At 27.5% G+C, this 12,847-nt stretch overlaps 2 protein-coding genes across 3 annotated transcripts in view; both read left to right on the forward strand.

Moving 5' to 3' along the window:
• Window positions 1-12,847, forward strand: part of LOC100169402 (octopamine receptor beta-3R) — a 195,177-nt gene that overhangs the window by 144,287 nt on the left and 38,043 nt on the right. The window lies entirely within an intron of this gene.
• Window positions 12,576-12,847, forward strand: part of LOC115034059 — a 1,703-nt gene continuing 1,431 nt past the window's right edge. The window contains exon 1 of one of the 2 annotated variants that reach the window (XM_029489383.1): window positions 12,576-12,839. In XM_029489383.1, coding sequence (XP_029345243.1) covers window positions 12,766-12,839 — 74 coding nt within the window. In that variant the 5' untranslated portion in view covers window positions 12,576-12,765. The remainder of the gene's footprint in view (window positions 12,840-12,847) is intronic. The other variant, XM_029489382.1, reaches the window with a different exon arrangement.

The raw sequence follows: 12,847 nt of genomic DNA on the forward strand, positions 1-12,847 counted from the left end.
ATCGTTGTTAAATATGAATGCATTTAATGCAGTAATAGAAATGTTCTACTTTTTGCCCCTTAATGTTGGAATTTGAACCATATATTTTATCAACTTAGCATCATGGTTTTATAGAACTATTTTAATTCTTATTAAATTCTAATCTTAATCCTATATTTATTAATATGAAACAGTAACATAGGAAAAACTATTGTGATGAAAAGTAAAAACATAATACATTTTGTAGGTATTAAAAAACATGTATTGACACAGATCCAACACACTAGATTATACTATAAAATGTAATTTCCAAAACCTCTTTGTAATTATTAAGAACAATACCTATATTTATCGGTAATTAAAATATGTAATGTTAATCTTAACTAAAAAATATGATTACAATAAATATAAATATAAATATACTTACACCATTTTCTGTAAATCAAACTCCATGAAGAATAGTTTTTCGATTAAGTACAATAATCGCTAGGTACATTTTTTGAGTAAAATTTTAAATATGTTAACAAAGTTATTTTTTGATCAATTAAACTCTATTTGTTATAATACTGTAGTGAATTACAACGAATTTTATGAGATTTTCATCAAACGTTATAATTAGTCTACGGAGTTTCATTTAAATCCTTCTACGTTGTATATTTTATAAGCATAATATTATTAATTAAACTTTCTACATAGGTTGCCCATAATATAGGTATATAAAAAATGTATATCTAATTAAAATCTTGTTGGATCAATCTACGTGTTAATCATTTATTGTAATATACGTCTACTGACTCACTTTGTCTTATAGACGAACCGGCCGTAAACAATATACTTTCCTCAATATTATGAGTTGCTGTAGATAGAAAATATATATTCTTTCATGGAAATTTAGATCAGTGGAGTGGGTTTACATCACTAAGCTTTCAATAGTATCCCATATAACTCACCTGCGCACGTTTGTGCACACCAAGTTAGTTAAGTCAGTACTATGATTATTTATTGAACCGTAAAGACAAGGTAACCCAATATAGTGCTACTCTTTGATTGTGTTCGTACCAAAGAGTAATAATATTGACATAAAGACTCGTCCCATTCCATTCTGAGGCCAGGAAATGGATCATACAGAGAGAATTGTCAGTGAAATGTCAACATAAATTTTACTTAAAAGTATTTTAGGCTAAAGTTACGTAAGTAATAAAATATTATTTATCTTACCGTACCTATTTTAGTATTCAAACGGAATGTAATAAGAATCGTCGTAAATATCACTGTCATATAAATTTCCTACAACGACAGTCAGTTTTTCTTCAAAAGTTGGTATTAGAAAACAAATGTCTTGCCTATAGTAAAATATAATTTTAAATCATTATTCATGCATGACTATAAAATATTCAAACAATAATTATTATTACCATCATTCCTAGTCAGGTAGCGCTGCTGAGTGTCTGCTCATTAACGTTAATTTTTAATTTTTTAGTTTTTCATCTTATCGCGATTATGTATTTACAGAAATGTGCAGTGGCCGTTGATAGAAACGAGTAATTTTATACTAAATTCCTTGTACGAAACTTTGTGGTAAAGGTTAAAATGAATCTAAATATTTTAAAAAGTGTATTGTATATATACAATAATAATATTCCCAACAGTTAATAATTATTCAATTCCAACACAATAACTAAAATCGTTTTTACCACCCTGTATATTTGTTTTTATGTACTTAGGAGTGTTAATATTGGATTATTATAATATATCAACAGCTGAAGTTATACGGGCGTGCAGCTACAGAACTGATAGATGGCTTACTCGACCCAAAAGTTATATTTTACTTTACTTCACCCATTATGTGTCTCCATCGATGTGTCATGGATTTCACTCATGCTTAAAAGATAAGCTTTTAACACCTCACTCTAACTGGCCATACTTCGATAGACTGAAACTGAGCATCGGACAGGTGTTGACGGGTCACTCGCAAACCAACTTGTCACAATCAAACGTCCAGCGAATTAATTATAAAAACATTTTAAACGTTCGTAGAAAAGTGTGACAGTGCATTCCATAATAAAGAGAAAAAACATCAATCCTAAATAAATGTTGTATTGCAGCGCGACGATTTCAGATTAGAGTAGTGTTTCGTTTAAATATTCTATATTAACAAAATATGAACTTCAATTGTCTAAAAATAAAAATGTGTATACCTACGTATTTTCAATATTTTTAGTTTGCTGTAATAAAAAAATATGAAGAATTTTTTTTTTAACTTTTAAGGTTTTTCAAGAGAAAAAACTTTTAATCAATAATTTATTATTGAAAAAGAACAAATTTTAACATTTCAAATGTCTAGAAATAACTTTAAATAAGTACTCAAAGTTCCTAAATCCTAAAAATTGTTTTACGGTTTATTCTTTATGAATTATAACAAAAAAAAAAAAATCGTGTTTCGGTTGATATCTGGTGTTGCATAAATTATATTTCCGTTTTCTGTTATATTCGTTAGTTTATCCGAATTTTAAAAAATTATGATTTAAAAACATGATGACAGACACAATAACACACACACACACCATTATATATCACTCTGAATATAAAACACAAGATAATTGTCAATTATATAATTTTACAATTTTTTCAAATTATTTTAACTAAATATTAATAACAAAAACGATCAGAATTATTAAAACTATAATGAACAAAACAAATTTAAAATGGTGCGTTTGATAAGTATACTACTCATACATCCAATCTATTTCATCTAAAACGTTGGATAGATAACCAAAAACTTACAAATAGTATGTATTTTAAGTGACCTATAAAAATCTTGTTTGACTTAAAAATTGTGCTATAAATTCAAAAGTCAAAAGACTCTATTATAATATACTATAGCAGGAAACTATATTATGTACTTATAATTTGACCTTGCATAAAGCTGCATCCTGAAACACTACTTTATATTACTTATGGACGGAAATAAATTGACAAAAAGGAAGTTCTGAAATCGGTGTAGCATTCATATATCGGATTCGGGACTTAAGAGCTGTCTGTACATGAAACAGATATTTCATACATTTTAGCTGCATACTGTAATAACTATGTTACATTGTATAAATATAAATTAATAATTATAGTAGTGATTGAAATAAATTGTCACTATAATTCAAGAATAAATTAAATATAATACAGTTGTGTAGGGTCTCGAATATAATGTGGAAGTAGAATCAGAGAAAACCCGGGGAAGTGGCTCTGCTGTAGGTTTCGAGTGTCGTCATTGAGTAGGTCGCTGTAGTGGATGTGTTAAATTTGAATTCAATAATAAATCATTTAATACGAAAAACAATTCTGAGTGGAGACACACCGTCCGTCTCTATTTTTAATGATATTTTATGATTCATTAATATTTCAATTAGTAATGTGTTTTTTTTTTATTTTAATGATATACGATATGTTGAACTAATTTTTGCTAAATACAAATCACGTAGTATATTATAATATTATTTTACAAATTATTTTCATTAACTTCTATTTGAACTTATAGAAAATAGATCAAACAAATAAAAAATACATATAATATGCACCGACCTAGCTATATTATTACATATACATACATATTCTGATATTCATATTTCCAAAAGTGCGAATCGGGGAAATGGATTTTTCAAATTCCAATGAATAAGTTGGCATTGAGTATGTCAAATATATATATCGTTAAAGCTTAAATATTTATACATTTTGTGTCGTAATTTATTGAAACCTATCAAGTGAGATATTAAATTAAAGGGCTTCAAATGGTTTGGGAGTATGAGTAAGTTAGTTATACAACGACCGCCATAGAGATGCCACGACATTTACGCGTGCATTTGGCGTCAAGGGGCGTACACATGAGATGTGCTTTTGCTGACTGTGTTATTTATTACCAGGTAGCTCCAAGTCGCGTAAAATCGGTTTGATTATTTATGACACTATAGTTCAAAAAGATCTTTTAAATACTATAGGTTGTAAAAACGTTTTAAACATAGCACCCCACCCCACCCCAAATCACCCAAGAGAAAACTAGAAGTAAATTAAACTAAACTAAATTAAATAAATCGTTACATAAATAGAGTACGGTACATATTTTAAAGAACATAATATAGTCATATCGTATACAATATAAATTAATATTTAAGCTCATTACACGCATTCACAATCTCGGTGATTTCAACAAAGTCATAAATGTATTATTGATTCTCGAGATTGAATATATGTAGGTACTTTAAAGCATTTATACATACTATATTCAGATTAGAATTCAATGAGTAAAAATATCTATGAAAACAGGTTTCAGTGTATAGTTTTTATTACAATTTTTAAATCACATTATTATTAATTGTATTTGTATTACATTTCGTTTATAATATACGTTTGAAACGAAAAATTATCAATATATTAAATTAATAGAGGCGTAGGAACATAAGGGTAAGTAGTATTAATGTATTCAGGAATAAATCAATCACACACTTTAAATTTATTTAAAAAATTAAAAATTATTTTTGCTATACAATAACTTATTACACTATAGTAGAAAACGTAGGTATTTAATTAAAATCATAAATTCCAAATATGTATACACCTGCAATTTTCAAAACATATTAACTATAGTGTGTATTTGAGTCAAGGAAAAGAAAAATCAACTAGTTGCTAGGTACAATATAACACAATAAAATCTATGTCGACGTTAATCATCTTAGAATATTTCTTACCCAGCAATTAAATTCGAAACCTCGAATTAATCGATAAATGAAACAGACTTCATAATATTATATAACCACTCAAAATTGTTAGTCCATCGTAAAAATATATAAATGTCATTTTTAGATAACTTTAATTACTTTCATAATTAATATCTATACATAAAAAATCTGGGGTACCTACTTAATGTTGCTGTATAGTAAATTTCCTGTATCTACACTTATGAAGAATGTTGTATTAAATTATCAAGCAATTCGGATGAGAAAAAAATGTTATGAATTAAACAAAACAATTTGAAAGTTTTAAATATTTTTAAAATTATTTTAAATAGCTCAAAACAGTGGTCTAGTGAAAACAATTTAAGCATAAATATGAACGTGAATTTATGGTTGACACTGATTACTTTTGATACAATTCAGAAGTTAATGGTATGAACTAAAATATTTTAGTGATCATAAATAACATACAATAATTAAACAAAACGTACGTACATAAATAATATTGAATGTACACCGAACGCGTGTACGTAGCTGTTATATAGTTGTGAATGTTATGAGTAGGTATGTAATAATATATTGTAAGTTCCACAGTACGAAAGAAAATAAAAGAAAAGAAAATAAACGATGCTGTAATGTTTAATAATAAACTTACAGAATATTTTGAAAACAATCATTTGAAATCAAGGATCACATTTTACAAGTTATAGCGATCTATGTTTATTAGACGAATATTAAATAGGAGATATAAATAAGCAATAATTGAATTTATTAGAGAAAACATATTAATAAATTGTTCAACTATTTCCATTTAATTTTATATATATTAATATATTATTAATATACAGTAAAATTTTAAACATATAAAACTATTAATCGTATATTTCTTTACAATTCAAAACCTACAACTTATACCTATGGGATTAACTATTTATTTGAGGCAAGTAACCTGCCAGATTTTTTCCCACTTCATGTCGTAGGTGGAAAAAACCTCTATTAACTATTGATTTTTCCATGGCAACTGGTATTTTAAATTTCACTATCCGAAGCATAATTATTTACTAAAAATATTTATGTATGAAAATATATATGAAATGTCAAAAAAATATTTGGTTGTTTATTGTAAAAAAATTGAGAAGTTATATCTATCAATCAATCGTAGTGCTGTATATAAGATTCAAAACAAAATTGTTCTTATAGTAAAAAAAACCCGTAACGGTGGCTTATGAGGTCATCAATCAGGAATAGGAAATTGAAAAATCTTTGTAATTTTATTATTTTTTCATTAAACTATGATGTACAATATTTGCTATTGCTAGATGAACCAGTGATCTAATTACGTTATATTAATTCACTCCATAAATGAGCACAAAAAGTGTGAACAAATTATTTTGATATCAGTTCACTATTTGGTACAAGCTCAATAGAGTTAATCAATCACTCGTAATATTACAATTGAACGCTTGAATTGTTGTCTATACACGTGTAGTTATATACATTTTCACAAAAAAAAACAACGTACATGGTGTATGTGATTTGTGTTCATCTGATACTTCAAAGCATTGTTACACGACCATTTTCTGGAAATTCATACCGGAAATATGAAATTAATAATATTATCTGGTGGGTAAACAAACATCATTAGACGAGAGGATGCGCAAAAACTACACAGAGCACTAGTATTAAGTTTCATTATGCGCGATCATTATATTAATCTCATAATTCTCATAATGTATACAACTCTCTGGATTTATATTTTTTAAATGTACATTTTTTGTTAGGTACTATCGTAAATCAATCAATAGGTAATTCAATTCGACGTATGTCTGCGGTTTCGTGTGCGTCGGTTGTAATATTGCTCTTGAAACAACGCGACCCGATGACTGTAATCAATTCATAAAGACCGATTCGATTAGAAATATACCTACTGAAAACAGCATTTCGTTTGATATAACCGCATTGTTTAGGGACTATTTGTGCACTTTAAAAACATCTGTTAACATGATGTTAATACTTTATCGTCGGTATAAACTACATTTTTCTTGTATATACGATCGTAATAACACTGAATATATAAAATATGTTGCAACAATATGCGACACGGCCTCACCTATTATAATGTAAAATATTATGCAGTGTGCACACATTGTGCCCATACGTGTAGAGAATATTTGTTACAATATTCTTCGTTGTTATAAATACGTTATGATAATATTATAACATTATGTCGCCCCCGCGTAATAGAAAAGAGCCGACCAGCAGTGTATTTCGTATCTAAAATATTTCATCGTCAGACATTGTTTTCCTTAAACCTTAATATTTATTTATTCATACAAATTATCTTATTTCTCCATTATGTTTACTTAAATGTTTATAACAAAACATTAACGTTAATAATTAAAACTGACAGCCGACGAGACAAAGCCATTTAAAAAAATTAAAAAACATTAATGAAAGTAATTATATTTTGGGTTTTTTTTCGTGCAAAATACGCAATTTAGAATACTTAAACATAATATTATTATTAGTGTTAACGAGAAAAAAACATTTATAAAATGATATTTAACTCGATAATAACGGTTATCGTAAAAAACTCCCTTGTTTTAGAGTAACAATATCGTAATAATAATATTTTAAATCAATCAACATCGACTATTGTCACGAAAGTTCGCATTATGTTTCACAACATAATATAATGAATATGATATGAATACTCAATTCTGGTATTGTTGTAGTTTATCTATATGAATACGCCTATTACCAGCATATATGTTGAACACCGCGGAAAACCAATGTGCTGATAATAATATTAAAAATATAATTATTTCTTCCATAATCGCATATACCATAATAATATGGTAATATGGTATATAATATTATATACGCAACGATAAACGTTGTTCGCATGTCACATAAATAACCGATTACCGTGTACGCGTATTAATGTGTATTTTTCCGACCAACACACATCAGTAAGCTTCAATAGCAATCCGACGGTTGTCGATGGGACGAGTGAAAATGGTGTGGAGGATCGTTGCGAAAATTCCCGAGAGATTGCGATCGTTCGAAATCCACCAACGTCGGTCGCGATTAAAATTCGACACGACGCTTCACTAAAAGATTCACTGCGTTCGTCAGCTTCCGAATACTTGAACACATTTTACTTAATTGATTCTGAACTCGAACGTGTTGTGCATTGTGGTGCACATAATCCATAATATACAGACGCGGGTCAAATATAGAGTGAATTTTTTAACGGTCAAGTATTAAAAAAATATATACTTTGGCTCCGTGTTTTTGAAACAATAAGACGGTCTAAGACGCCATGGTTACTACATAGGCAGTAGTGCTGTATATAAGATTTAAAACAAAATTGTTCACAACAGTATATTATACTATGGATAAAAGGTTTTAGTGAAAATCCGTTTTTGATATCGATATTAAATATAAACCTGACCCTTTGTTAATTATTATAAAACTTAGGTTCAGACTCGACAGACTCGAGTTTGTTCCTGTTAATTATTAACTATTCACACTAAATTGTTTGATTAAGAAAGTCAAATATTTTTAACGTCTCAATTCGTATTGTGAAGGTAGTCAATTAGGAACAAACTCGCGGTCTGTCTACAAAATATTTTAGGTATATTGTATACGAAACAATTCCACTGTATTATTATTTTCATAGCTATCCCCTTTCTTACCTATGGTAAGTAATTCAAAATAATTATATTTCAAACCACTTTAAATTCATTAAAAATATCCATTTTGATTAACATCGATTTTATTACTATTGCCCACATATTTTAAACAATACTAGACAATCCTTATACGGAATTAATCTTTTTAAAATATTTAATTGAATGTAGGTTGGTACCTACTTTATATCATTACGGCTCAGGCCATTATTGTCCGTATAAACAGTGAAATCGAAATTTAGTACTTTCCTGTTTTTTCCCACTTACTTTTTTTCCATTGACCCACTGCCTTGTTTATATTGACATCAAATAAACGCATTCAAAAACCTAACGTAAATCTAATACGAAAAACTGCAGTGGTGGGCTTTGCGCCATATGTCTTTCAGACGAATTAAAGGACAAAACATCCCGAGTTCTTTCCGGGAAGGTCCAAGAGTGTAATGGTTTGGAGGTTTTAAAACAGTTTCATTGCACTCTATTTCCTCCGAACCTATCGTATAATTTGGTCCGTCGGTTACACGCTTTACTCTTTTCACTTAAAAGTTTTATGTCCGCGTTTATTTTTTATTCAACAGCAACGTACATGGTGATGATTATGCTGCTTTCGTGTACCATTCAACCCGTAGTGGGCGGTACATATAAGTGCCTATTTCCAAACAAAAGAAAGATATTTCCATTATAATATGCGAAAACGTCCGGTTTATAATTTAATAACGATATCACTGTTTGTTGTCAGGCGATACGTACCTACACAGAATAATTTTTAAACAAAATTCATTTTAAATTAATATGTTTAGGTATACTATAGTACTATCAGATTTTTGTCTGAAACAGAATTATGGAATTGGATTAATTTAACCGTCAACAATCGATTACAAGATTGTTCATAATTATTGAAGTGTTTACGGACATAAATCTATTGTATAAAATGTTAGTTTTATTTGCAGATTTATTCCCATAGTTAATATGGGTAATATTTTAAATATACCAACGACTGCATAATGGCTGAAATCGGTTGTCAAACATAATACCTATATTTACATTGAAAAACGCGTGTCCGTGAACATTCACTAACTAATTGAGAAGATAACACATCAAAAATAAAGAATATATAACATTCCTAAAATAGTTATTATAGCTTTTTATGAGATATTAGAAAATAACAGAGTGACACCCGTATTCTAACTTAATCAATGGCATTATTACGCGTCTTATCCAGAATCAGAATAAATACCTTTTCATTATATTTTCACAATTCAATAGAGCTATATTTCTATTCGACCCCATTAGAATTTTCACTAATGGATCTTAACAATTTATCATCGATTATATCTATATAAAACATGTAATAACTTTATTGGTTAGGTTACAAATATCACTCTGTAATTTTTAATATCTTATAAAATGGGGTTCTCGAATGATCGACCGATAACTATTTGACCGACAGCTGACTCGATCAATTGGTCAAAAAGACAATCAACCAACAACCAAAATACCGACATGGATAATTTAACAACAGAAAAAAAGTAACAAATTAATATATTGTGAAAGTCTAGCTTAGTAATTAAATATCGCTTTATTACATATTGTATACATATTCTTTAATCTTCAGATTTTTTTTATCATATTGTATACTTTATAGATTATGTATACTCGTACAATTTATTTTATTTATTTATATTTATTAGCCTATCGTCCAATATTTAATACGATTGTTTAATACAATGATCAAATAGAAGATGATAATATTTTATATCAAGCAAAATATTTATATAAAAAACATATTTAGAGAGGATGTTAATTGTTAGTATGTACATAAAATGTTTAAAATATACAATAGGTACAATTACTGTTACACGACTGAACAATATAAAACTTTAAAAAAAAGAAAGATTTATTGCATAAATAAATTTACATTGTCCAGACGTCCAGTAAATTACCAAGAGATATCAAAAATATTTACCGGTGAGCCGTGAGCATAACATCAATTTTTAAAAAAATAAATTGGGAATAATAAAATACTTTTTTTATACGACATAATTTTTATTAATTTTAAAGTTAGTTTGGCGAAGTATGAATCGAAGGACGATGACATAATATTATTTTATTAAGTACCTATTTTATATTGTAGAAATGTTTTATACGACTAATTTATTCTATATTAAAAGGAATTTAAATATAAATATTTGACCAGAGTGATCAATTGAATTTTATCTTAATGCAAATGAATCTCAACATTTTTTTTGGATTTATTCAATTTGGGCATAATGACAGATATTATATGTTCACCATAAAATTGAATTAAATTCTTCTTTGATACGAAAAATTATTGAATAAATACTTTTTAATTTGAATGGATCTTTAAAATTAGAACAATTATTATCCTAAACAATAATAATATAGAAAATGCTAAAAATTATATAAACAAACGCTTAAGTCTTTCATAACTGAATTTATTTCTTAATTTTTTTTGGTTCAAACTTATTATTTATTAGGCTAAACATAATGTTGACTATTTTGTATGTAATTTGCATTATTTTTACCTAAAATAGGTACACGGAGGGTCACGAATGTGAATATTTCTAATATAGTATTTAATTTTAAATCTTATTAAAAACTGATTACGCTTTTCGAAAACTTGGACTTTTTAATATATGTGCACAATTAAAATATAACAAACATTTTGCATTATTCATAAAACATAATATAGGTAGGCAAATAATACAAAAACATGTAGGTATAAGCAATAACATAATTATTAATTATAAAGCTCTTACAATTAATCATCAAGTAACATAAATTAAAAAAATAATTAAAACTGTTTTACTTTTCTTGAGAAGTTGAGGGTATTTTTCGTTACTTCATAATATGAAAATCAGCAAAACAATTTGTTTCTGAAATCTGAAGCAGTACTTTGCAATTTTCACAAAAAAAAATATGTTCTAACTATTGAGTACAATGTACATAAATATTCAGAATTTTGGTAAATATCTTGCACTCCTCTCAATGGATTAGCTAGGTCTGCCTTATCTTTTCGGAGTTCTTGTTATTCAAATTATTATTTCATTAGCTAATTGCAGTCAAAACATAACACGTCTAGAATTGTATTTATTTTTTAAAATATTTTCAGTATAATATCTTTAATACAAGTTTTTTTTTTTATCTTGTTTATTGAATCCAATAATTGATTACCACTAAGTTAAAAGCGTGCAAGTATAATGTATAATGTGTAATGAGGATCGCAACACATTTATTATTATAAATATGTAAAGAATAACATTTGTAATTAGGTTTTATTAATAGTAGTTTATATTTTATTTGATAGGTAATGTTTCAACAAATCATATAATACAAATACTAAAAAATCATATAACAAATCTAATAAAACTTGCTGCCTAGTTTTTAACCAATCACGTTTCAGAATGACAAAATTAAATGTAAGTATTCGTATATATTTTGTACTAATTATATTTTACTTTTAAGTTGTAACATCTTCCATTGTAAAAATTAAATATTTTAGACAATTTAATGATCACTTCCTCCAAACAATAATATTTTATTCAAACATATAAACGTGGCATGAATATAGTTTATAGCGCAAACTTATTTCTATAATAATTAAGGTTTTTCTTCAAAAAATATTTTACATAAATTAACATATAACTTGATAGTTTAAATTGTTGTCACTAAACATGATTAATTAATAACATTGGTTTTTAAAAGTTTTTCCGAAAAACGTTGTGAAACTTTTTTTTCAAAATTATTATAAATTACTGACCTTTTTTAAACATAATTTTTTTTTTTTATATATCCTCGTTGATATTATTTATTTCGTTTTATGAGCTTTAGAAACTCAGTCGGCTGACTAACTCGTGTTTTCCTTAGAAACCCGGCAAATCAAATAACTATAACGTATACATATTATATTATTTTCTATACATATTATATATAATATAAACCTATACCTAATACCTATATATCTAATATATAAAAATAAGTCCGGTTTTCCTTCCCTGACGCTATAACTCCAGGACGCTATAACTCCAGAACGCACCAACCGATTTCCATGGTTTTGCATTCGTTGGAATGTCTTGGGCTACGTGAGGTTTATAGCAAGAAAATTCTTGAAAATTCTGAAAAATTCAACAGAAAAGTGTTGAAATCGTTTTCACATACAGCGCCATCTATTATACATCTATTATATCTTTTATATATTATTTTTATGTACTTCAAACCAATAGCAACGGTGCGTGATAAAGTGTTTGACAGATAGTCATTATTCTCTGCTCAGTTAATTTCATTTAAGCTCAGTGTAAATTATGTGGATCGTGCATTTGAAGTTAAATTCAACACTCTGTCCATAGTCCAAAATGCCTAGAGAACGACGTTCGAACATCGGCCGCCGCACAAGACATGCAAGCCAGCAACAAGTCTATTCAAGGAACTTAAGAG

The sequence above is a fragment of the Acyrthosiphon pisum genome, chromosome A2 (assembly GCF_005508785.2).
Source record: "Acyrthosiphon pisum isolate AL4f chromosome A2, pea_aphid_22Mar2018_4r6ur, whole genome shotgun sequence".
NCBI lineage: Eukaryota > Metazoa > Arthropoda > Insecta > Hemiptera > Aphididae > Acyrthosiphon > Acyrthosiphon pisum.